The 27,762-nt window shown below is 37.1% G+C and overlaps 1 protein-coding gene across 13 annotated transcripts in view; it reads left to right on the forward strand.

Annotated features, from left to right (window-relative positions):
• PIEZO2 (piezo type mechanosensitive ion channel component 2) overlaps positions 1-27,762 on the forward strand; it is a 310,595-nt gene that overhangs the window by 251,068 nt on the left and 31,765 nt on the right. For 7 of the 13 annotated variants that reach the window (XM_065053117.1, XM_065053123.1, XM_065053119.1 and 4 more), the window contains 11 exons: positions 1,293-1,536; positions 2,749-2,845; positions 4,604-4,763; positions 6,403-6,492; positions 9,093-9,214; positions 10,018-10,089; positions 13,979-14,082; positions 16,101-16,199; positions 18,582-18,693; positions 20,397-20,462; positions 23,579-23,745. In XM_065053117.1, coding sequence (XP_064909189.1) covers positions 1,293-1,536; positions 2,749-2,845; positions 4,604-4,763; positions 6,403-6,492; positions 9,093-9,214; positions 10,018-10,089; positions 13,979-14,082; positions 16,101-16,199; positions 18,582-18,693; positions 20,397-20,462; positions 23,579-23,745 — 1,333 coding nt within the window. The remainder of the gene's footprint in view (positions 1-1,292; positions 1,537-2,748; positions 2,846-4,603; positions 4,764-6,402; positions 6,493-9,092; positions 9,215-10,017; positions 10,090-13,978; positions 14,083-16,100; positions 16,200-18,581; positions 18,694-20,396; positions 20,463-23,578; positions 23,746-27,762) is intronic. The other 6 variants (XM_065053121.1, XM_065053125.1, XM_065053122.1 and 3 more) reach the window with 1 other exon arrangement.

The following is a 27,762-nucleotide window of genomic DNA, read 5'->3' on the forward strand; positions in this document are numbered from 1 at the left end:
TAAGTTAGTGAAGACCCATTCAACTGGTGTCTTCCACTTCTTTGTTTTGCCAGTGCGTATAGATTCTTTCTTAATGTTTTATCACCCCGAACCCAGTAGCATCTCTAAATTCATGGCATTTTTAGATTTTGCAGGCAGTAGTCCACAAATTTCTTAAATGTTTGTGGGAAATAAAGGGGCTGTCTCATTACTTTTCGTTAAATGCCTCTTTGGTTGGCTTCAGCAAGTGAAAAGTATAATACAGGCCTATAAATGTAGGGCTATAAATACACACTCCTAGAAAGTTCTGAGCCTGAGAACATCAAGCAGCAAGGGCCTTTTTATGTGGCTTCATACAGTGCATTTATTTCATTTACTCCATACATGGTTTGGCTTAGGTATATGTACACTCCTATAGTGCTGTCTCTCTCCCTGGTTTCCTGACAAATCCAGTTTCACAGCCTGGGTGAACAGACCCTGAAAACACAGTAACATCTGGAATCAAAACAGTAAATGAGGGGAAACTAAGAATTGGTTGGTTTTGCAGTGTTTAGCTATATGTAGTATTTGGTATTGCCTTTGGCAGATATTCCTATTTGAAAGCTCACCAAGTCAACATTAAGTCAAGATTTTAAGGAATCTGAAAATACCAAATTGTTTCTTACTCTTTCGCACTGTGGACCAGGCTGATTTCAGATTGCTCTGTCTCATAGCTTCCTGGCAAACATTTCAGTAAATTCTATCACATTTACATTCTGTCGAGACCTTTTACCCCTCAAAACTTTTACAGTTGATCTCCACTGGAGAAAGATATTTTTAGCGGCTATCTTTGAAAACTAGGCATTTAACCAGACTTAATTCCCAAGTAGTCAGCAATAAATACAGAATTGTTTGCAGTGGAGTACTGTAGATAGCTTTTGAAGGTAGATTTGCTACAGTATTTCTCAGACTTCTTTAAAGATGGTCTCAGATAGCTTTTATATTGCATATGTAGCATTGCTAGGTAATATCACTATATCATGAACTTTGGTGAGAACCTGTTTTCCCACCTTTTATGATACAAGGCTTAATCCCACATGATGCAAAGTACCTTGACAGAGTGTAGCAAGGTGCTTGTGCACATGAATGAGCTAGAATTGAGTACATGAGCCAGGCAGACCCACTGACCTTAGTGTCGTCTTAAGCAGATGCCCAAATGCTGAATTGTGATGAGAACGCTCAGCACAACTTAGGCATAACTGTTGGCCAGTACTACAGGCGTATGTAAGGTAGCATTGCCCTCAGAGAACAGTAACTTCTCCTTTTATTTCCAGGTCCTACTTAGACATGTATAAGGTGATAATATTTAGTTACCTCTTCTGGTTTGTGCTTACCATAATCTTCATAACGGGAACCACAAGGATCAGCATATTCTGCATGGGCTACTTGGTAGCCTGCTTTTATTTCCTTCTCTTTGGTGGAGATCTGTTGCTGAAGCCCATCAGGAGCATTCTGCGTTACTGGGACTGGCTGATTGCGTATAACGTCTTTGTGATCACAATGAAGAACATCCTCTCAGTAAGTAGCCACTGCTTTTCCTCCACCTTCAACACTTTCACGGTTTCATTGGAAGCGTATGCAGTGTGTTGAGTGGTCATTAAAAATCCTTTTTCATGACCACAGCCTTCTGCAAGCACAAAGCAGGCTCCATTTTAATTCATAAACTGCAAGTGCATATCCATGGAATGGTAATGCATGTACATTATAGGAAAATGGATGCCCTTGTATTCAGTTGGATTCTGTGGAAGCTCACAAGCTATTTTCAAAGGGCCAGGTTCTGTTTTATTTACCTAGTAAAGTCTCTCCTTAGAAGTCTGGTGAAAATCTCAGTGGAGTGAGAAATGAGTAAGAAGTGCAAGATTAGTCATACTGTCAATAAATAGTGCACGTTGAATTAAACCTTTTATTTAAAACTACACTTTTCAAGCCTAGTACTAGGTGCAGTTGTTGTGTGATGTAATGCTATTAGTGAAGTTGACTAAAAATTTACAAACTACTTTCCTATTTCCTTTAGAACTAATGTGAAATTCAGGTGAAAACAGATATATTTGATAATTAAATATCAAATTCTTCTGCAAAACATTAAAGCTTTTCTTACATTAATTAACTCTTTAGAACAGATTCTTGCAGTGGCACTGATAGGTGATTGAGAAAAGTCAGTAATTTAAATATTTTTGAAAGATAAATTTAGATTTATTCTTGGCAATTGCTTTTTAGCTTTGAACATTTTTAGTGCTAGACTGAAATGAGCAGACATATTTCTTTTTACATTTATATAGTCACTGTACTGAAATAAAATTGACTTATGGGTGGTTTGAATTTGCACATTTTCTAAGTGCTTACATATGTGCTTTGTTTTATGCTTGGGAATTCAGTGGACCTGCACGCGTGTTAAGCTTGTCCATGTATGTTTGCAAGATTAAGTCAGTGACTTATAGAAGTTGCTTAGCTTTCTCATTGGATCACTTGCCAGGCATATCACCTCCTCTGAAAAAAAATACAAACAAAACCCACATCTCTTCTATATCACTGATAATCAAAAGAACAAATTCTTGCTATTTAAAAGTGGTATGTGTCACTGGTAAAGACACTCTTCTAATCTCTGTTTTACTAAGGTGATGTAGTACAGACAATGGCAGTCATTCTCATGTACTCTAAAGAGGTGCAATACTTTTCTTATCTTTATTTCTTATATGGTTTTTTATATGAAACTGTTCTTTTAATTTCCAGATAGGAGCATGTGGCTACATTGAATCATTAATTAAGAATAGTTGCTGGTTGATTCAAGCATTTAGCCTGGCTTGTACAGTTAAAGGCTACCGTATTCGTAAGTATTACTCATTTTTTTCATTATCTTCTATAAATAATCACCTTCAAAATCTTTGACCATATTTAAGTTTTGACATTGTGAAAATATCATACCTGAAAGTTCAGTTGGTACAGCTTGGTCCTATATTGTCTAGCAAGAAATAATATTGGAAATATTTCATAGAATGAAAGGATATACATATACTGAGAGAACTATCAACACCTCTACACACATACCCACAACCAGCATTTGCTGTACATTAACAGTTTGGTGATGCTGGTACTTAACACAATTTACCCATGACACTTGCAGGCATGGTTTCACTGTACAACTTGCACTAAAATGTCAGGTCACCATCATTGCAAGGAGAAGGCACCTTTTCCCAGCTGCAGACTCCCACTCCTCCCTGTGTGCCAGGTATTCCATTCAATTGCTCAAAGGGCAAGAGGCTAAGCCAGCATAAAAGAGGTAATTTTTTGTGGGCATAAGGAGTTCAAGCAATTATTTTTTTACAATTATTCTCGTGTTTGTGGTGATAACAGAGAGGAAGCGCATAGTAGATGTAGATGGAGGTGAGAGAAGGGAGGAATGAAGCATGGAAAGCAAGACGCTTCACCTCTCAGTGAGCTATTAATTTGGCTCCATGTTGTTCTGACACCCTGGACTGATGGTTTGAAAACAGCTTGTTGTTTTTTTTGTTTTTTTTTTTTTTTAATTTAAAGAACTGATTAATCCTAGTGAGTCTGCAGCAAAGTTCTGAATTCCTGTCTTCAAATCTGATCTTAATAGATAAGTGGGGAGGAGGGGAAAAGAGAGGAAACAAAAAGATGCAAATTCACAAGATAAATGTTGCACAGTAGTTTTTGTATTATCCAAAACCTTTTGAGCAGGAACAGAAATTCAGACACAAGTTTGTGACTCCCCAGGGGGTGGCTACAGCAGGCTTTGAAGCTCTTGGAGTTTGACCTTCCAGACCTAATAGACTGCCTCACCAGAGTCTGTCCCTTGAGTCCTTCTGCTCTCTTCTGTAGGGCAGAATAGGCTATTTAGTTTATAGTCTAGCTCCACAAAACCCAGTTTTAATTTTTTAATATCCCCAAGAGGACTGTCTTTTAGAGAATAAAGGAAGAAAGAAAGAATGAAATAGCCCAAGCCAAAAATTGAAGAAAGGAGGAATGGGATTTCCTCTCTGCCTGTCTTCTTTTACCCCAAAGGAAGCAGTTTTGTGGTTTCAAATATTTTTTTCTCTTACGCAATGGAAAGAAACATTGACCTGAGTTATGGAGAGGAAAAATAAAAATATTAGGTCGTTGCAGTCAAAAAATTATTTTGACAAAAATAAAACACTTCTTTCTGATATTGATAGTGTTCTTAATAGAAAAATGAGACAAAAAGTCACTTTGAAATTAAGAATAAAATTGAAACATACCATTTTAGAAAATACTGAAATCAAATATTTCAGGGTAACTAAAAATACTTTTTCCTTATCTTTGTTTTCAAATACTTATTAGGGTAGGGTCGATTTGCTTACAAGTGGTTCACTTTCGGTGAATTCTCAGTTTTCATAGGATATAAGATTGTTGGAATCTTTCTAGTTTGCTGTAAAAGAAAATATTGTGTACTTCAAATGGAAATGCGTGTCAGTTTTCTTTAAGAAAAAGCTAGTTAAAGGACAGAAATTCAAATAATTTAAAAGGCTAAGATTATTTTATTGATTAAACATTATAAAAGTATACTTAATATATCTTTTCTTATGCTGATGATTCCTTTTGCCAGCAACCAATGATGCAGATTGTAAACTGCCCAGTGGAGAAGCAGGAATCATCTGGGACAGTATATGTTTTGCTTTTCTGCTGCTGCAAAGAAGAGTCTTCATGAGTTACTACTTCCTGCATGTGGTCGCAGATATAAAAGCTTCTCAGATCCTAGCATCAAGGTAAGAATAAGTTTTAAAAAATCCAGTGAAACAGCTCAAGTTTCTCATGGGTACAGTATTTATTCATTTATGATAGGTAGTACCAAAAGGGTCTTGATATTTAACATTAATTTAAGCAATCCATGCTAAGTTCATCATTTCAAATCCAAGTCTGACAAAGCACACAGGAGAAAACAAATTAATTGAGAATCTGATTGAAATTAAACCATTTTTCCTACCAAACACCATCTGCTGCTCTCATAGCCCTTATTAAAATCTGTGAAAGTTGATGTGTGTTGCAGCATTCTCTCAACATCAATGTGTGTGAGAGTGAATGCCAGAGTTTCTAAGCTTTGGAAAGAAAACACACTCCTATCAGAGCCTGAGACAACAGGCCATAGAAATCATGACTCCAAAAATGTCACATGAACTAAAATACAGAAAAGTTGTGACATCTGGCTGGAGAAAGACACTGAGTGTCATATCATTGAACACTGACTAGTTGTGGCAAGGAAGCATCACTTTCTTTAGGCCTGTTACTTATACTTCCCCACAAGCTTTGAACTCAAGTGGACGATGGTGAACATCAGATTTAGATTCAAACAGCATAGTCTGAGCCTGTCTTCTAGTTGAAGTTAATGTTGTGAAATACAAATTCCTTACTGAAGTAATATTAAATTGTGGTTCAAACAAGAACAATGAGGATCCAGTGGCAGATTTCAATAGTCCGTAAGAACTTATGACTGATCAAGTTGCTGGGGACAGCATGTCATTCTTTGTTGTACTTTACCATACTTTGGGACAATAATCATTACCAGTCTGGAACTTATTCCTGTGAAAAAATTGAGTTGTGATTATCTTATGTATATACATTATCATCACAGAAAACATGGTTGAAAAATTAATTAAAAGTAGACTCCTGAAACTATAGCTGTTCTTACTGAATTCCTGACAAAATAAATGCTTTAAATCCATGCTACTTCTTTGTGAGAGACTTTGAGACTCTTTCAGAGCTCAAGAGCTAATGAGTGAATGAGTAATGGCCGAGACATGATCTGAACGTCCAAAGCAATCAGTCAATTACATTTCTAATGAAATGAAGTTAGAAGCCTTATTCTTTTGGCACACCTGAAACTTGCTCTAGGACTTGTGTCATCAGATTGCAATCACTGTACTGTGCAGCATGTAAAAGTGAAGCTGAAGCTATGCTCATCATGGCCCTGGATAAAACTGGACTTTACTCACGATTTCCAGGGGAGCTGAGGCAGGGGAACAAGGTAATTATAATGCTGAAATGACTATGAAGGCCAAATCCAGGAGGCATCCAAGAAGTCTTACTTCAGCCTTGAACTCACCTGTGTTCTGTGTTCTTGAGGGCTGGAATCTCAAGTCCCTGAGCAGCTGCAAGTGGAACTTGAAGCCTGAGTCAGGATCACAAGATTTGGGCCCAGACCTTTAAATGAGTGACTGTGAAGAGATTAGTATTCTGGAGAAACTGGTTTATCTCTTTCAGGCCTTGGATTGGTTTCGTTTGATGCAAATGTGGTAGTGTACAGAGGGAACGTAGAGTTCTCTCTGATTAGCTGGCAAAAGGGAAACTTAGAAACAATTAATATTTCCTCTCATTTTTTCCTTTCTTCTTCCCCTGTTTCTGCTGTAGGGGTGCTGAGCTTTTCCAGGCTACAATTGTCAAAGCTGTAAAGGCAAGAATTGAAGAGGAAAAAAAATCAATGGATCAACTGAAAAGACAGTATGTATTTAATTAATTTATATATATATATAATATATATATAGACTTAGACATATGTGTGTATGTATTTCACTGATGGTTTATCTGGCACCTTTTACAGGAATGTTGATTAGGTTTCTGAAGCATGATTTTGCAATTACAGAAATTGCTCTCTGAGCATTCAGAGATCTTACATATTATATGGTTTTAGAGTAATCTTTTCCAAAAATACAACATAACTCAGAGTCTAAACTTTATTTTAAATATGCAATTACATTTCTAGGACCAAAGGCTATGATGCTAACATAAAGAATCAGAATGTAGTGTACTGACAACCTGTTCCTCAGTGAGCCTGAAATTGTAATGGAAACAGATATTTCCTATAAATAAAGAGAAAAGATGTGAACTCCTGTGCTTATTCTGGAGGTTTTCCTAAACCTTAGAAATCCAATGATGGCAAGGGAAGAAGATGAGCTTTTAACTGTTCCACACCTGTGTATCCTAGGAACATGACCATATAGTCTTCTAAGAGACTATCTGTATCTGTGCTACATTTTGTTCTCTGATAGATGTGCAACTCACATTGTGGGTTATCCTATTTTATGTAGTATGAATGCATGCAATGCGGATGAAATATGAGGAATAAACCTGTCTCTTTTCCTTTTCCTTTCTTTCCACCATTACCCTGTTATTCTCTCAATTTGTCTCTCTCCATCACTCAAAAGAGTAGGAGAGTCAAATGCAAATCCCCTTTGAAACTCATGACACAAGGGTAGGCAGTTTACTAATCAGAAGTGCCACATTAATCCTATCTCATTTGAAGGCTGAAGCCTAGATGGTTAGAAAATAGGAGACTGAGACACAGGGAGTTGGTGAGTTTGTCTAAAAAAAAAATGGAACAGCAAGAGACCTCGTTAGAGAAGCTGTAGTTAAGAGTCACCTGTATCGCCTGAAATCACTATGGTCTGAGGAAGCTGAGTGGCATCCTGGCCCTACTGCAATGGTTGGCAACATTCTCACTGATTTTACCACTATTAGGATTTTGTTCTGTGTATCTGTATTCCTAGTAGCATTTGCTGGATGCCTGTTGCTTCTGTTTCATTTGTGTTTGAGTGTAAAAATAGATATGTTTACTTTCACCGAAAATATTTGCATTTAGCTTAACTGGACTGGGGATCCTTTCCATTTATACAGCCAAAAAGCCACTCTACTGTCTCTTGCATGCAACCAGCATGCTTCTTTTGGAACTGCAAAAAGCTTTCAAAGCTCATCCACCACCATGCATGAAAAGCCATAACTGCTCCCTAACCAGATGTCAAAGCCCACTCCTGACATCTTCTTCCACAAAACAAAGAAGCATCAGAAAGCTGCAGGGACTCTGCTGCACAGCTGGGGTTTCCCACCAGATGATGTACTGGGCTGGATGCTGTGCTTAAATCAATCTTATCCCATTTGACAGGACTACTTGTCCTGGACTTAATTCTTTTCTGTAAATCCTGCAGAGTTTAAGATCAAGGGGGCGATACTGCTTGCAGTAACACCAAAGCTAATCTATGTTTCTATTAAAATTGTTAGGTTGTATTTGCAGGTTGTCTGACTTCAACAATAGAGGGTGCTTGTTTACTTTAATTCAGTTGTGTGCGTCAGTACTTCATACAGTTTAGGCTGATTAGGATGAAGAGTACCATTAGCACAGCCAGAATTTTTGAACAACCTAGTTGTTCTGACTGACACAGCATAACGTCAGCAGCAGATGAATGATGGAGTAAGAAATCTAATAATCTACTGAATAATAGCAACTAGCTGAGATGAAAGCTTTTCCATCTGTAGTGGGTCATTTCTCCCTAACAAGTGGACAGGCTAAGAAAAGTACTTAAGTGCATTTTGATCACTAAAATTAGTGAATCATTTGTTGCATTTATTGTTATATTGAAATAACATTCTTTTTTATTTCTTTTTTTTTTTACTACCATTTTTCAAATGAAAATGGTAGTAAATGAATGAAAATTTTTCAAATGAAAACTTGCAAGTCTGAAAAGACCAGATTGTGCTAACTGTACAGGACTGCAAGAAGGAGAATTTAAGGTTTGCCTACATCTTGCCAAAACTGAACCAGCTCAAGTGTTCTGTGTTTCCAGATATGTGGGACAAATGAGAGGTTAAAAGGTGAAGATGTAGCACAAATAGTGCAGGAACAGCCACATCACTCGTTCAGAGTGACAAGTTTCAGGAAAACCACTGCATTAGGCAGAAATAATTTTTTTCTCAGATCTTCACTTGCTGTGTTGTGGCTCCTTACAGAAATTCTTTAATTTTTAAATAGTAATAGGATAGTTGAGGGGGTTAAGTAGAACAGTCATGTGATAGTGGGCAAACAAGCTCTCACTGACCAGTGAACCTCTAGGCTTGACCCTTCCAGCCAGTCCTTCCAGAGCCATTTAACTCCTTATGTTTAAGGGTAGTATTCATGACAATGTGAAATGGATATTTCCTTTAGAAATATTGAAGAGAGTGTGTGTGTGTGTGTGTGTGTATGTCTATGGATATGTTGAACACTTGCTTTTCAAGGTGAGTAAAAAAGGGTGTCAATGTGAATCTAATAAGATTCTTCCTTTTGCTAGAATGGATCGCATCAAAGCCAGGCAGCAAAAATACAAAAAGGGTAAAGAGAGGCTGCTAAGCATGACCCAGGAGTCCTCAGAGGGGCAGGAGATTCGGAAGGTTTCTGAAGAAGATGATGAAGGTACCATTAGCTATTGCTGTCCTGTAATTGCAGTTGGGCACTGAGGACCCAATAGACCTAATATCTGGGCAAGTGATAAGTTGTTCTTCAGAACAGTCATGTAACAGGTTGCTAACTGTGTATCAGTTTAGAGCTTGATTCAGCCAAAAAAATCTGAGATTTTGTACTGCAAGAAGGTTTAGAGAAAACTTCTTTGAGTTTACTTTTGGTTAACTTCAGGTTATTGGCAAAGAGCTGAATAGCAACACAAGTTTTTTTTGAAAAAAGTAATTATCTAAAAACCAGTGTTACAAATAGGTAGCATTCACATTTTTCCAGCAATATTTTCTGGATGCTGTGAGGTTTTCTCAGTCACTGAAATATTTGTATACTTTTGAATGTTGTTTTAAACATGACAACAGATAAAATGATACCTATCTAGTGTCACATTTCCAGCACTGACTTGGGATCAGCACTTACTGGATTTAAAATTTTTGGAGCTTGAAATGTGAGAGGATTTGAGAGAAAGGAAAACATTTTCTTCTTGAAATTACAGCCAACTGTGACTGTATGTTCTGAAACACAAAACTGAATTTTTTACCTGTTTTAGAGTAGAATGCTATTTTTACTTCTACGTAAACCAGAGTATTTCTGCTCACTGGTCATGCTTCTGAATAACTTTAATATTGAATGTATTGAGTAGATCTAACATCTGATGTGCTCATGAAATTTTAGCTCTTTTGAGAGAGATTAAAAATGATTTATCAGTGTAAGAAACATGTTCTCATTTTGTAAAATTAATATTTGGACATATTTTATTTTAGGAGAAGCAGACAAAGAGAAAGCCAAGGGCAAAAAAAAGCTGTGGTGGCGGCCTTGGGTTGATCATGCTTCCAGTAGGTTTTCTCAATCATCTTACAAATATGTGGATTTAACCCTTATATCCTTGATCAGAATGAAGGCATTCCCATGACCTGTTTGTTTTATGCCTGATTTTATGATTGTGACTTGATAGAAGGCTTGTTTTTTTCAACAAATGATTTCTACTGATAAATCTTAAAGGAGTTTAACCATATTTTGAACTTCTATGCATTGGAAGCATAGCTAGCTCATGACACTTTGGGTATTCTTAGAAAAATATCAAATCAGATAAACATGTGCCAAAAAGAGTGAAGTGGTTTCGAAATTCTCAACTCCCCACTACTGCAAAGCACAATATATTTAAAAATATGAAGGTGAAGGTTTGCCAATGCATTCTTAGATTAGTCATAATTTCTTTTTCATATACACACATCATACATATTGTTTTATGGGTCATCAGTCATTCTACTGTCAGGTTTAGAAATCTGAGTACCACAATAAGGCAGCAAGACTATTCCCAGGACTAGGCTGTGTAGAGCTCAGCTGAATATCTCTGATCTCACTTTAATGTACTGTTAATGCTGGTTGTTTTGTTGTTGCCATTTTTTTTTATTTATCTGAGAGCAGAAATAGATTCAATCTTGTGCACAAGAGATTATTAGCCTATATCATACACATCGTTGTTGCATTATGATTTATTTTTTTGGTAGCCCAGTCCAGGCATATAATGGAGTTTTTGCCTGTGTTATGGATTGAGTAAAACAAAAGAACTGAGTAGATTGCAATCTCAAGATGTACTTCCATTGGATCTTTGTTAAAGGAAATCAGTCATGAGCTATTTAATAACCTGTGAAGATTTAAAAAATATTCAAGTGCATGGCACTGCTCAGAGTTAAATATGAATGTCTGTATTGTACCGGGTCATTTAGTTTAAGAGTTACTTCAAGTCATACTGTTACACATCTACATACTGCTTCATTTACCCATGTGTATTTATTTATAACTTCAGCATATATATTTGCCAACAGTGTTTAACAGGACGTTGCATGATTATTTCTATCAAGTCACAAGTAAACTGTGCCTCTATTTTTATTTTTTCTAAAGGGCACACTGCCACTTTAGAGGAGACCTATCCCTTCTCAAAAGTCTTGTGAAAACAAACTTCTTGCCCTGTAGTTTCATTAGGAACAACCATGACAAATCAGATCAAAATAATAATATGTGAGATTTTACTATAGAATTTCAAGCTACAGTGATTTTGAAGGAATGGGATATGGTCTCTTGTTTGTAATAAGTAAGTCTCTTCTTTGTAATAAGAAGAACTGCTCAAAGAGAGACATTGACTCTGGCTTTTACTTATTTCACCCTCATTATTTAATGTTTTTAGGTGGCAACTTGGGTTTTGGTATTTAAACAGTGAGCATTCTTGACATTATTTAGTGCAATAATGCAAAACCTTGTGGGAAACATCACAGACCCTGATCCTGCAAACAGTGGTTGCCTACTGTGTGGCTTATGTCCACACTCACCAAAGCATGGCACTGACAGTAGGTGTTCACAGGCGTACAAACTATAAATAGGCTGATATTTCCCATCTATTCTTTTTGAAACACTGTGCTGTAACTGCGGCATTCTGCTGCACATGCCTGTTCATGTCAGAAAATTATTTTCTGGCTGTGGCTCTAAGTATGTATATATTGAAGTCACTCAAGCTTGAAATTTTTTGCCAATTCTGATGTTTAATTTAGATTTTTATTATCATTTTATACCATTTGTTATAATTTTATTATACAGAAAGGTGCCTCATTTTGTATATTAAAGAAATGAAAACGCAGTTATGAATTTGAGTCTGAGTAGAACAGGTAGGAAACATCAATGTGGGTTTCCTCATTGACACTCATTTAGACCCTCCCTTGCACAGAGGTATGGTTCCTCCTGTGCTTGTGGATTATTTATGGAGCCCCACAAAGGTCAGCAGGAGTTAGGGCCACGCACTTTGAGGTCCTGGGCTTCTCCTGGGGCACAGATTTGTGTCCGATGTAGTGCAAAATATGGTGCTCACAGCTGTCCTGGGGAGCTCTTTCCCTCTGGGCACATGCAGATGATGAGACTTTGCTGACTTCTGCATGATTCCCCTTCTCTTCTCCATCTCATCCCACGAGGAGAGCCTGCAAGTCCCTTTTCTCAGTAGGAGAAGGTCCCATTTTGCAGTAGGAGAGGGGTCCCCCAAGTCCAGTTTGGCCATGAAGTATCTTACTGGTAAAATTTGCTCTCTTTAGGAATCTCTGTAGGTGGCTAACACACTTCTTATTCCATTTTTGATGTGTGCAAGAATGCATTATTGCTATTCAATCATACCTCCCTCTTTAGTTGTAAAAGAGATGTAGCTGCTACATTATAGTGTCCCTCAGATACATTTCAACCTAAAAAATTTGGAGGGAGATCACTGTAGATCTGTTTTCTGCCAGCTCAGGCATTACAGGTCTGATCAGGTGCTACCCTGAGCCCTTAAGGAACAGTACTGCAGTAGAGGTTTCCCCTGGATGTCAGACCTTATCCCGTTCATCTTCGGTTTGGGCAGTTTCTGCTGCTGACTACAACATAGTTTTTTATTAAGAAGAACTGCAGACTACGGGCTCTTAAAATACATTCGGCTCTTTAACACATTTTAAATGGGCATTCCTAGGAGGACCTGTACCAAATAATTAATTTCCTTGATACAAGAAATTTCTGAACATTCTTTTCACCTCAGTTCAGCATTTAGAACTCCTGAAGTGGACTCTCTGTCCCTCTGTAGGATGTTCATTGATGTTAAAAGTCATAACTAGGCACATGAGACACAAAATTCCTACTGTGAGGGAGTTTTAGATGCTGAAGTTATGATCCATTAGACTTCTGGCAAATTTCACAGTATGCCCTGAAGTTTCTATGGTAGTTATGTGTGGTCATCTGTGCACAGAGGATCTGTGTAGAATTCAAGGTATGATTGAATTAAAGCAATTGTTACTTTTCCAGAAACCTATAATGAGGGTTAAATATAATTTTTAATATTAAATGTATTGCTCCATATATCTAGATTGTGTGACATTTCATCTAAGTAACTGTTCCTTTAAATATTTCAGCTTAAATTTGGAAATTATTTACCAGTTTTCACTGCTTAATGTAGTGCTGTGATTTTGATTTTTCTCTTGCTCATTACCTTATTTTAAATTTTTTTCCCTTGTTCGTTCATGTAGGCCTGTTACCACCTGAGAAATAAAAACATTGCTTCTGTTCAAGGATATAAGGCCTAGCTTATTCACTGTGCATATTTTACTGTATCAAGGTTTCAGAATCTTTCTGAATCAATGGGCAAAAAATTGAAACTCATTTGTGATCACAATAATAGAATCCAAGTGATTTGTTTTAAACAAACCAAGGTTTTCCATTATCTCATCAAAGCTTAAATGGTGGAAGAAAGCATTAACTAATACCATCCCATTCTGTAGTTTAAAGGATGCCTCAGCATTTCAAAGAGAAGTTCTGCATTTTTTGTCCAGTGGTTATGTTCATGTAAATTATTTATCTACCTGCTGGGCGTTTTTTACTCCCTCAAATAACCATCAGTTCCCAATTAATTTACACTTAACTACTATTTTTCCTAAAAAAAATGTAACCTACCAACTTGATACACTTCAAGCTTTTTCTTTACATAGTCTTCTCATGGTGATGTTTTCCTTCATTCTTGTACAGTTCTCATTCATGGCCAAAGTATTGTGACTAACATCAACTAAATTGCCTGAGACCTTTTCATCTCTTGCTTCTTCTCTATTTTCACCTCTCCTGGTTATGAATTTTTAAATGACTGGCTGGCTGTTCATAGTTCTTGGGGCAGTTGAGAATAGAACTTTTCAGAAAAGTAAGAAAATATTTTGTTTCACTTAGTGGTCAGAAGTGGAAATTATTATTTGTTTGAGACGGACAGTGAAGAGGAGGAGGAAGAAGAGAAAAAAGAAGAGGAAGAGCCTCGAAAAAAGTCTGCATTTCAGGTACTTTTTGGTAATTTGCTTTCTAGTTGGCAGCTGGAAAAAAATGTAGGCTTCTCATAACATAGGCACATATGTTAAAACAGCCAGTACATCTAAAGTATTGCAAATTAAATTTCTTGCCGATCCAAAATACAGGTTTGCCTGTTTTAAGCATTGCCGGATTCCCACAGGAACTATAGTGAAGTCATATCTTCATTCATTTATGCCTGAGGAAAACAAAAATGCAAAAACAAAGGTTAAGAATCTGAGCTTTATTTTTTCTGCTTTGCAACAAAGGCAAGTGAGGGTACTGCTGTACAATGCTTCAGTGGTTTTCTGTTTAGTGGTTTCTCTTAGTAGAAGTTATCATTCCATGAAGAAAGGATTCAAAAAATAAGTGACTTTTCATGGAAAAGAATACATACATTAAAAAAAGTCTTCATCCTAGTGCACCAGAAAAGTACATCCTTGGGTTATAAGGAGCTTAACATTTAAAATTACGAAAGGAGACCATGTCAATTTATCTGCTTTCTTTTTTAGGATGTTAATTAATCTGTTTGCATTTTAAGTAACAGACCATATTGAAGTAAGAGGATATTGTTCAAAAAATAGCTGGAGTTTCCTAACTGGGTTCCTACAAGTAGACTGGTTGATGTTTGACAGTACCAGGTGTTGAATTCACTGGCTTAAGTGAAGAACCTGGGTGAAGAATTAGTGCAATCCTCATGCATATAGGGTTGCTTTAATCTTCCTAAGATTAAAGTTTTACTCATTAAGAATTTTCTGAAATACCACAGAACTTTTCCAGGTCTCTAACTTTAAAAGCTTAAGCAAATGTGTAGCTTTTTGCAGATGAGTATTCCTATCCAGATGTGAGTTCACATCACCACAGAACTGGTGCATTACTGAAAGCCCAGCCCAAGGAAAAACAAGAAATTACCTCCATACTCTTCTATTCCTCATGCCAATAGCTTTCAAGCAAAGCTTCCCAGACCACATAACTGAATTACAAGAATAAATATTTTATTTAATTCATTGATGCAATGCGCCTTTAGTTTATATACTTACATTACATTACAAACTGATTACATTAGTTAAACTGCCTGCATGGTAATGTCATGAAAGAATTTTTTCCTGACCTTAAGAAAGGCAAAGCAAATCTGGATGAAAAAGAATGTGATAAGTTAGTTTTATTTTCTACTATTTACACTAATTTTTGTATATTTTGCATTTAACACACCTCAGACCATAGAAATGGCTCCATGAATTTCTAGGTTATTTTTCTTTTTGGTTTTCATGCAGGTGTAGAGGAAAGTTTGCATTCTTGTTTCTGCTGATTTTTTAAAAATTTGGTGACAACATTTTGTTCAGATGTGCTGATTCCAAGCACTGACATTTTAAAGAGTTCTGAATTTGGAGTCAGAAGCTAATAAGATTTCTTTCATTTACTCTGGGTTTGGGTTTTTTTGTTTGTTTGGTCTTGTTTTTTAAAGCTCAGTCCTGAAACTTTTAATCTGAGACTGGAATATCTGGTCTCTATTTCAAAATTCTGGCCTGACGTTCTGTATAGGTGGCCAGTTCTGCAATGAGCACAACAGGAAGGTATTGGATGTCTTTATGTAGGAGGGGAGTTGTATGGTAAAGAAAAATGGTTTTGCTTATGAAAAGCCTATTCATCATTTGGTCATCATACCTTATTCACCTTCCATCACCACGAACATGGTCTTAATAAAAATACTAGCAAAGTGAACTTCTTTGTTGTAGTATCTGCTAAAGAATTATGTTTAATTGTTGATTTTTCTTTTAGTGTGAATTGTGTGCAGTAGCCACTTCAAAGGTTAACTTGTAGATTTTATTTATTAGAGAACACAGGCAGCTAAGAATCATCTCACTGAAATTTTCTTCTGAACATCACAAATGGTCATTTTTCATGAATGTAAATCTGTTCTTAATAATCTAGATAATATCATTCGGTAGATACTTTTTATTAACATTTTCTTGTTTTCTACTAATTGCTCTTGCTTTGTCCTTCTTTATAGAGAGCTATTGGGAAATTTGCTTCAGCCATTTTAGCCTTGCCAAAGTCTGTCATTAAACTACCCAAAACTATTCTTCAGTATTTAATCAAAGCAGCAAAGGTACTTGACATTTTGCTCAGTGTGTGACCCATCCAATAGTTCCTGATATAGTGTATGTCTCTCTCCTCGTCTGCATTCTTCCTCTTGTATGAATGATTCAAAAAAATAATGACAGGGGAAGCTTCATTCCTACTCAATGCACTACATTTCCTACTTTCGGAATGGTTAAGCCACAAGAAAAGTGGTGTTTTAAGTGTAACCCTGGAGAGAAAATGCAGACCCAAATTCTTGTTTTCTTCTGATACTGCTAGACAAGATGGTCACATCAAGTTGCATGTATCTTCTGGACACCGTGGTAACTGATCTCAGAAAGCTGGTAAAAGATTTGTAAAACACACATTCTGCTCCAAACCCCTTTTTAGCTCCCTACTTCTCTGGCCTTCATCATCATAAAAAAATCTGTGTATCTTCTTTCTTGTTCTCCTTGAATACACTTAGCATTTCCTGCCTTTGGGCACTGTTCATGATTTTGCACTCCATACATGTAACATGATATTTGTAAGGAGTGAGCATTACAGATTGAGCGTACTAGCTCTAAAGCCTAAAAAATACTGCATTTGAAGTTTGTCCAGTGGTAAAAATCTAAAGTAATACATTTGTATGCACCCAGTCACCTCTTAAAATATCCACTGCTTAGCATAAGTAGTTACATTAAATTTATTAATCAAATGGCCTTTCTTCATTTTAATCTTCTACCCTCTTCCAACTCTGCCTTTTATGTCTAATCTTTTTATTCACACTGTGACTGTGGATAGCAGTTTCTCAGCTAATTGTTCAATAGTAGATATTGACAGTTTCAGGCTTTCAGTAAGTAATATGGTATTAGTTCACTTAATTATCACCATTCCTCCAGATCACCTTCATTAGAAAACAACTATTACAAAGCAAAGAGAAGCCAGTGCCTCTGATTCCACACGTTTTCTCATGTGGTGCTTGTTTTGAAAAAGTCAAATGTGAAAATTAATGTACAGACCTCAAGACATTTGGAAGAGGACCTTCCTATCAACAGTACCAAAATAATTTCCTCTCCGTTTTTTTATAAATTCACAAAACAGAACGAAGTCTTTTAAGTGTTTTTCCTTTTAAAATTCATTTGAAGTAAATTTGACAGTTTTTAAAAACTGGTTTCAATGTTCAAAAGCAATTTTAAAAATATAAATAAACCAAATAAAAATTTTACCATTTTCTCCTATAAGGAGCAGCTCCAGCTTCACTGAGATAACACGTGTGTTTCTGTCATTGTCTGCATGTTTACCTTGTGAATTAAAAGAGCTGTTTTGTTACTGTGCTTGTTTTTCACCCTTATGGCTGCATCTGTGTGATTCCCTGCCCTGTCTCTGCCCAGCCTGTATTGCCTAGAAATAGAAACCAATATAGTGCCAACTGAAAATGATTACCACTTTTTAATGAAAACTGTAAAGGAACAAAAGAACATCTTTTGTCCTAAGCAGCTATGGAGAATTTACAGCTCTTTAGTTTCTGTTTATCTTATATAGGGAAAAAAGATATGAGTGTTACTGCTTTTTATTTTTTTTCTGTAACTTCCTCCACAGCTGGAGCTTTTTTTTTTTCTTTTTAATTTTCCCATTGCTATAGCATTTATAAATATTTTGAGCCAATTCCATGCTTCATGTAGTCATGCAGGTCAACAGTCTGTTGATCTGGGTGAGTGCTGTGAGCAGGATTTGGCCCCATAAAATCTCCTTGATATATAGGTAAGTATTCCTGTCTTCATTTTACAATTGGAAAAACAGTAGCAGAAGGATTCGTGACTTATCTGAAGCAACAAAGGGAGCCATTGTCAAAATTGGGATGAAATTTGAGGTTTTCCTGACTGCCAGGTTTGGAACTGTGCATAGATAGCAAATTTGTAAACGTTCCACTGAGATTTGTAGAAGGGAAAAAAACACCTGAAGTATGAAAAATGTACAAGCACAAAAACCTGTACTGAAGTATCACCACATCTTTTGATGCTTTTGTTAGTTGACTGCAGCACTTTCTCTTAATGCCTCCATTACTCTGCATCTTGCCTGTATAACAATAAAGTAGAAATACAGAATTAAATTGAAAAATTCAGGTTAAGTAGCCCATATGCATAACGGGGTATTAATTCACAAAGTTTAGAGGATAAATTTTTGTGGCTTCTAATGAAACTTGGTTCACCCACAAGTGTTTTCACATTTGGTTTTATGCTTGCAAAAATAGCACACGAAAACTCAGCAGACCTGCAGGGGAGGTGTTTGATTTGGGATTAAAAATATTTCTTTACCCCTGCAGATCTGAACGTGTTTACTCAAACTCTATAATCCCGCTTGTGGCTGATTCTATGGCTTGCTCTCCAAACATGAAGAACCTTGAAATAAATGGGTTTGTTCCTTCCAGTTTGTTTATCAGGCCTGGATTACTGACCCAAAAACAGCACTGCGACAGAGGCGCAAAGAGAAGAGAAGTTTTGGCAAAGAGGAGAAGCGAAGACGAAAAGGATCTGGGGATGGTGGGTAGACTTCTGTATTTTAAAAAATGGACTGTTAACTAGACTGCCTGTTCCTGGTAGTGAAAGGCAGCAGAGTTTTAGAGGGCAAATGCTCTCACTTCTGGCAGGAAGGTGGAGAAATGGCTTGGTGTCTCTCCCCATGACAAGGTCGGCCAGAGCTCTGTCCCTTCATTCCACCTAATATACATTGGGGGAGATAGCGCAGAAGTGGAGATAGATATGTTTTCATCAAATTGCAAGACACGTGCTTTTGCTAAACAGGAAGACTCAACACATTGCAGAAAACATCAGCTATATGAAAATATTTGTAGAAGTAGTACTTGCAAGAGAAATACATAACCCTGTAAAGACAACTTTATAAAGCTAAAAACCTGGTAGTTAACAGCATTTCTCCAGGATATGAGAGTATAAATGTCAGGTGTGTTTGGTCAGAATTGGGCAGAGCAAGGACATTACCTTTTCACTCACTCACCTCATAAAAAGGTTTATCTTACTCTGCAAGTTTTTCTAGGGTTGCTCAAAGTCTCTCATTTTGATGACAAATTCATATGTATTCCTAGGAAAAGTTTTGCATGTGGCAGACTTACGTTTTGTGTTGAAGAACTATTTCCTGAAGAGCTGTGGTTCAAGTGAAGCTGTAAGAAAAACTCAGTGAAATAGCCACATATTATTTCTTTTTGCCTCATTTCCTATATTGTTCCCTAAAGAAGACTGAGTTGATATATGGGGAAGAATATCAAGAAATGTTTTTCATTTTCCGTGCTGTATTCACTGAGGAACACAAATACCAATGAACCTGTCAATTCACAGTGAATTTAGCAGGTAGCAAAAGGAAAGCATACAAATATTAATGGGGTTTTACTGGCACTGTAGAATCATACATGCCTCTGAAAAAAAAAAAAAACAAACCACAACAGTTTATAAGTGGTTCATATATCTTCATCTTTTGCTCCTTTTTTAAACAAGAATAGAAAACAAAAATTCAGGAGCTTTTCTGATCAGTATAAATGAAGAAGAGAGGGGCCCATTCAGGCTGAATCAGCTGGACTTTTCCTCCATTTGCTGTCTTCACCAGTTGAAAAGAGAGAGCTTTAATTTGACTGCTGCCACTGAAGCTGTTGCTGCAGTTGTTGGATATTGGATAGATGGAGAGTCATTTGTCTGTCTTTCAGTTCTGCCTGCGACTCTGTCACTCTTCTGCTACAGGCCTAAATAACAGTACTTGGTGATTTCAAACCAATTCTACTGCTTCATTTCAACCTGAAGATCTCATTCAATTCATTTGGGTTTTGTGGGACAGAGGCAGGAGGAGATCAGAGCACTGATTAGGTTGCCCTTTGCAGAAGCCGAATAAATGAGCTGTAGTGTGAGCTGGTGGGAGATGAGTCTGCTGAGGGTAGAAGTGACATGACTGAGAAATTCCCTGTATTTGCACCAGCAGATGATCTTGCTCTGCAGCCTTTTTAGTAAGAAAAATGCCACAGCAAATTGCAAGAGGGAGCAACCATCCACAAACTCCTTCACTGACAGGGTTATCCCCTCACTTGAGTCCTTTAGAAATGGAAATGTGCTTCCTGTTACAGTGGTGGGTAAAGAACCAGTCACTACTGCTTAGTAACCATAGCATTTTGCATCTTGAATGGCATTTACACCTCGACTTCTATAGGTATAACATTCACTCTTTCACTCATTGTTTTCCATAGGTGGTACTGATGCAGACTGTGAAGACAGTGAAGAGGAACCTGTCAAGAAGAAATCTGATGGACCAGGTATGAAGGCAGAAAGGTTCCTCTGCTCTTGCAGTGGAGTTGTGACTGGTGACATAATCACAGCTTATCACAGAGACAGCATTGCAGTGATGCCAGGCTTGTGTAAAAGCTGCAAAATCCATTCTAACCTGTGCAGTGAGAACTTCCTAACTACTTGCAGGTTTCCAAATGCCAGGTTTAGAAGTCCTGAACATAAGAACTTCTACTCTTGGAGTAGTAGCTGCTGCACTCACTCTCTGCACAGTTGAGTAAATACACCTGCAGGCTTAGACTTCATCACTTGCTGTATATTTTATTTACAGAACAACTTACACCCAAGCTTATCTTCCAAACCTGATTATGTACAGCCCTGTGTTAAAATCTGCATTGATCTTGAATAGCTGAAATGTTATTATTAGCACAAAGACCTTGCATTTTTCAGTGTGCTTTAGCAAGGTTAAAATAAAGCTTTTGTCAGATACCCATTCAGCAAGGTGCAAATATCTCCTCTAAAAAAAATGGAATTTTCCCTGTCTTATCCATTCTCATTCATAATCAGATTTAGGGATGCTCTGCACAACAAAATAAGTGTCATCAGTTTGCAAGATCTTTCCATATTGAAAGTTTTCCTAAAAAGTGTAATGGATCGTGACTCTAAGCTTGGCTCTTTTTTTCTAACTGGAGTAAAAGAAGAAAGCAGACTTTCAACTCAAGTAAGTCTTCATCATGACTTACCTTGAGTAAGACTTTGACTTCAGAAGCTATTTTTCTTCTCTGATTAAAATTGCCTCCCACAGTTCCAGTTAGAATTGTATTGCTGAGTGAGCCATAGTGTAGAAGATGTTACAAGGGTGTGGGAGATGTCATTTCTTTTTCACAAGAGCAGTAGTCTCAAATAAACAAGCTTCATTAGTATAGGAGTTCTTTGGTGTGGTTTTGGGGGCTTTTTTTATCTGGTAATTACTGGTGATGCAGTTACCTCTGTTGAAACACTGAAGTGGACCACTCAAATACATCTCTAAGGAAATACTGTTGGTGCTACACAGGAGTTAGGGAACAAGAAGGAGGTTTATAATTAATTTATATTGGAAACAGTCGATTTAAGATGCTTTGTATTTTTGTTGAAATACTTTGACCATTTCTAGGTAAAATTTTTTGAAGATGGTGATTGGAAGAATTAGACAGTAACTGTTATGAAGCATTAGTATCATTATTAACCTTGGATAAAATCTTGTCTCCCAGGCAGAGAGAAACCTTCCCTGCATTTGACCCTTTAAGTTAGAATAACAGACTCTGCAGAAAATAAATATTTGTTTCCCTTTTTGAAGATGTTTAGATGCAATCGATCCCAAAATATTATTTTTAAAAAAATTTTAGAGAACAGCAAAGCTACCAGAACAGCTACAACATCATTAAAAATGTATGCTAAATCACCTCCATCCTAGAGAGAAAAACGACCTTTCAGATTAGACTGGAAGTGCTTGGCAAAAAACACTGTGGTGCTGCTATGGCATGCCAGTGGTGGGCAATGATAAAGATAATTTTAACTTGGAAGCTGTGATTCTCCTGAAGTCAGTTGCAGAAATTATATACTAGAGAGGACGAACATGGGTTAAAAAAACCCGACATTTATATGTTGTATATTTCTGTGTATGAGTGCTACATTTTCTTTTAACCTATGCATAGTATTACATCTGGAGTTCAAAGGAAGTGAATGCTCCTTGAAGTAGAAACAGCCTGACGTTTAATTTATGGTGCCATGATTTCCTTAGCTTCAAGACCTACATATTGAAATATGAGTGAATAAAATTTGATAAATCATAAAATATCTTCAATTCTAAATGCCATTGAAAAAGTCTGTAAAAAAGGGCAAAATATTACTGAAATAATTAAATGACCAAGTGAAGGGGACTAAATGTTCTTACGTTCAGAGATACTGGGCAAGTTCCATGGCATTGCTCAGGTAAATGGCACATACTGCCATTTCAGCATCCATTTTACAGGAATATACCACTAATGAATTTTTTCCATAGTTTCCCTCCACACATATGTGCATAAAACCCCACCTGCACACACAGAGACAAGTGCACATTGCTCCATAGGAAAACTTTTACTTTATTCTAGTTTTACCTTTACATTCTTTGTGAGAGGTGAATGTGCACTGCACTAAGTTTTGCGTGCCATCTTGTGGTACGGCTAAGAAGTGAGGAAGTTAAATGCATCATGCTTTAGTGCATAGGCTGACTCCTTAGTATCTACTTCAAACATTTTGTTCCTACATGGTAGATTATTGGCAGTTTTCTATTCTTTGTTAGGCTGATTACTCTAAAATTCTAATGATTCTAAAGGAGCCACTGAAATGAGAAATTAACTTGAGACAGCTGCACTGAGCAAAAAAAAGCTACTATTGGTATAAACCCATAAGCCTCACTCATGGGATAGTGTACTGCTTTGACAAAATGGTGCAGGGTAATGTTTGATAAATTTTTTACATGATTTGTGCTAGTTGGGCTGGTTGATCTGAGATCACTGATGACACAGTGCCATCTATTTAAGAAAAGAGAGACTTTAGAAGCAGTAAATGCAAAGAGGTGTGTCTGGGTGGTTGGAAAACTAGGAGAGATTCAAAGACTGTTTAGGAAGGTTAGACTTTCAAATTCAGCTAAGCAAGGTTCGAGCACAAAAGGCAAACTCTGTGCAGAGAGAAGGGCACAAAAGTAAATAGCCAGGTAAGAGGCTCAGTTTAGCAGGCTGGCTGAGCAGCTGTAGGGATCATGGAAGCTGGGGCTATTGAGTAGCTCTCAGGAGATGCCCAAATCTTTGGGTTTCATTTTGCAGACCTGTGCATACAGCATCTCTCTAAAATCAGGGACTTTTTATATGCCTAGCGATTTCAGGACCAGGGAGTTACAGGGTGGAAAAGGGATTCCAGATAAGCCCAGACATACATGCTGGAAAATATCCCAGACAGCCAAAAGGCCTCCAGCCATCTTCAGAGATTCCTTGTTATGACAGGGTCTTACAGCCTGGATTATTATTATTAGACAATAAAAGAATAATGAATCTAACTCCAAGCAAAAATATGATGAAAAATATTTGCATTCATTAACATTCTGTTGCTTTTCCTTTATCCTTAGATAACATCATCAAGAGGATATTTAATATCTTGAAGTTCACTTGGGTCCTTTTCCTGGCAACACTAGACAGTTTTACAGCTTGGCTTAATTCCATCTCAAGAGAACACATCGATATATCCACTGTGCTAAGAATTGAGCGCTGTATGCTGACCAGGGAGATTAAGAAGGTAACGCCTTTAGTCTTTTTTGTCTGCTAATGTCATTTCCAACTCAGTGAAAAATGAAAGGTTGTCTTTTCAAATCACTGTGTTAAGGAGAAAAATTATAAAAATCTCATTTTAAAAAGCAGGACTGGATTATTTTACTGCTTACTGTTTTATAAATATATAAATAATAAAATACTTGATTTATTATCTGGACACGAAACAAACTATTGGAAAAATAATTATTTGAGAGGTTGATATAAGGATTTGGCTGAAACTGTCCTGTGATGAAGTGTGGTTTTGAGGGGACAGGGTGGATTCAAGTAGAGAGGAGAAGGCATGGCATTTTAAACAGCTCAGAAGCTACCTCAGTCTGCATATTTCAGTCTGTTTGTAGACCAGCTTGCATTGGAAATGACTGACAACATAGAGGCATAATTTTTTTCACTCGCAGTGAAGCTATGTGGTCCTCTACAAACTAATTATATATTAATAAAGCCCATTATTATAAAAGATTAACATAGATACTGTAACTAGAAATGTATTTGGTTCTTCTAAATGCCAGTAGGTGATACTTTGAAGTTGAATAAAGCTCTCATTTTAAGCACAGGTATTTTTACATATGTCACTAGCTACCCAACTATTTCTGGAAACTTGGCATAGAAGCCTCATTTTTACTTCTCTCCAGTTTTTGTTAAAAAGCTGCAGACTGTCTCGGAGATGAATAGGTGGAAAAGGTCAACAACACATTAGTACTCTTGGCTTGAATGCAGCCCCATACTGTCCGGCTGCTGTCAACATCTGCCAGCACAGTAAGAAGGCTGCCCATGACCCCAGGGGGCTTGAGGAGCAGGTTTGCCTGTTCTGAGGGAATATGTACCCAGTCTGGCCAGGGGAAACTGAGCATGAAAAGAGGGCTACTTCACTGTTAGTGTTTACTTACTGTTATTTTCCCCAAAGTGTCAAATAGTAAGCGGATAATAATAGTAACAGCAAATAAATAAATTGTATACAATGATAACAAATAAATACATTTTTAAAAAATAGACCAAAAGAAATGTGGCATATTCAGAGTAAATCCTAAACCAGGAATTGCATCTGGATCATTATGTTTAATAGTACCAAGGAATGTATATCCTTGGAGTTTGGCTAGTCTGTTTTTAATCTATTTTTAATGTTGGCTTCCAGAAGATCCTACAACACAAAGTTCTTCAGTGTCATTCCGTATGGTGTGTTTAAAAGTACTTCCTCCTATTTATTTTAAACCTGCTTCCTGATTGTTTTGGGGTCTCCTGTAGATCAGAGATGTCATCCATTTTCCTCTACTATTCCTAATCGTACAAATCTACATCAAGTCTTCTCCTCAGTCGTTCTCTTCCAAGTTAAAAAGTCCCTTTCTTTTTAGCCTTGCTTCACACAGAATCTATCCAGTGGCTCTGGTCATCTATATTGTCCTTCTTCATACTATTACAGTTTTAATATGGCGTCATTTAGACTGAATGACCAGAACTACACGCTATTTTCAAGGTGTGAGTCAAACACAGGTTTATACAGGAGTATGATTTGTTTTCTTTTGCTTTCCTAGTAGGATCTCACAGTCAAGCTCCTTTCATTTTCGGTGAATGCTGCCTGTTTTCAGGGGACTATATTCCCCGAGTCCAAGACTTTAAGTCTAACATAAGCTGACATAAAGGCTGTTATTACAGGTATACAGTTTAGGTTATTTTTCCTGTTGCATTTCTTGCCATTTTTTACCAATTCACTGAATTTCATCAAGCTCTTCAGTAGAACTAGAGTCAACTTTACACTTGAATATCCCAAATAATTATTTTTCATATGCAAACTTTATCACATCACCATTTTCCTGTGTACACAGTTTATTTCTGAATATGCTGGACAGTAAAACTTCTTGGGGGGACCAGTCAATGACCTTCTTCCTTTTTAAAAAACAAACATTTGTTTGTGCCTTTTGTCTCTGGTCTTTTATTGGAGGATAAGTACAAGAGAAATAGTCTGGTTTGTGTCGTGACTGCTTCGTTTCATACAAGGGTCGCTCGGTATCACTCCTGAAGCCATGTTTAAGGGTTGATGTTGCCTTCTCTCCCCCTGCCACTGTTTCATCTGTTAGTTCCTGCAGATCTCTTGAGGGAGCACCTTCCACTTACAGCTCAGTTTGTTTTATTCTCAGACTTAACTTTCATAAAATAATGACTCCAGTCATTCCCTGGAATTCAAATTGTTCCGTTGGGGACCTCAGTGAGTTTTTCTGCAACAAAGACAGATGCAAAAAACTTCAGTCTTGTCTTGTCTTGTTGCCATAGCTCCCTCACACCTCTTTATGCCTTGATCACCCGGTGATACCCTGGCTTTCTGGCAGCTGATTCTTATTATATTCTTGAAAATGTTTTTGTTACCAGATTTTTTTTTAGCAAGTTATTCCTCAGCATCTTTTCTGGTCTAATTTGCTGAAGTTTTACATCTAACTTTACAATGTTCATTCTTGTTTGTTTTTCCTCATGACTCTTATTTCTCGAAGGATGCCTTCTTGCTTCTTTCTCCTGGTCTTTTCCATTCTGGTGATGTGTGTGTGAGCATGCAGGCTCTTTAGCGACACATACCTATTCTACATAAGTACAATTGAAAACTACCTTGAGTTATTGTACATTATCATTCTGATGGCACCTTCTGTAATCTTCCATAATATGTAACAAGCATTAGTGCACTCCTGGTTCGATAGTCAAAAGTCAGGCCTTCATACTACACTTCTTCAATATTAATTGTTTCAAGTCTGCCCACAGAGATTCTGTGATAATCCTGGCACAGTGAATCTACTTAATTCATTAGACTTTATGCTTTTTGACCCATACCACCTCTTCTTCAAGCTGTCTTCCATTACATCCTTTCTATAAAATTTGTAATGGGATAGTACAGTGTTGTAGTGATACAAGCCTCAGAAGTCACTGCTACTTCATCATCCTCACTGAAAATCACATGATTCTTTCTCACCACCCCTGAGTTTTGAGAGTTTTAACATCTACACAGAAGCCAGTCTAAATGCCTTTTCATGGCCATTACTTATTTGGGACCTTATTTTGATCGTTCTTTGCTACTTTTCCTCTTAACCTTATTGAGTTTTTCCTGTCCTTTGTTCCAAATAGATTGGTTTAATTTGTTTCAGTTTCATGTTGCCAGTAGCCTGATGATATTCTGATTACAGTAAAGCCCATGTGTCCTTGTACATCCTGCTTCAATCCTAAATCTCCTAGTACTAGGAACCCTTCAAAGAATTTCTCCTCAGTAAATAGATTTAAACTTTAGGGGTTTTTTAGGATTTTTGTTTCCTCTTCTGTGAATTATTGGTGCCCGTGAACATCAGAATCACCAATTCCTCCATAGCATCCCCAAGGCTCCATAGCAGCCACATGCCTTTCATTGCTGCCCAAGAAAGGAGGGTCTCTCTGCAGCCTACATGGTGGCATGTTTCTGTGTCCCATGTGGAGTTTGGGGACAGTTAACCTGATGTATGAAGTTTCTTTGGTCTCTCTTGCAGCTACAGAAAAACATGAAATTGAGTCCTGCATCAGATGTGGGACACTTTTGCCATCACAGCTCTTGTCCTTTATCTCAAGCCTGCAGTTGAGCTAGAACATAACATGTGCCATAATTTTAGAAACAGGCTGTCATAATGACACAAATATTTATTACTGCAGAAGCAACACGGCTTGTATACAGACAAACCTAATTAAAAACCTGAGTTTCAGATTTTGTTCTTAAGATATTTTTTTGACAAAACTTCATGTTTTGACAACTTAGGTTTGGGACCTAGGTTAGTGGTCCAGGGTTGAAATACTAGTAACCAATATTAGTAAAGGGAAGATGGGCAGTATGTTAGAGTGCTTCTATTATTTTAGCTGAAAGCTAAAAGGCTTCATTATAAGTCAGAAAAATGACTGTTCAAGAATAGCAATCATCTCTCTCAGTGTATCTTCTCAAGTCAATGCAACTGCTAGTGGAATGAGTTGGATGTGTTTCTGCCTAAGA

Source organism: Columba livia, chromosome 2 (assembly GCF_036013475.1).
Source record: "Columba livia isolate bColLiv1 breed racing homer chromosome 2, bColLiv1.pat.W.v2, whole genome shotgun sequence".
NCBI classification, from domain to species: domain Eukaryota; kingdom Metazoa; phylum Chordata; class Aves; order Columbiformes; family Columbidae; genus Columba; species Columba livia.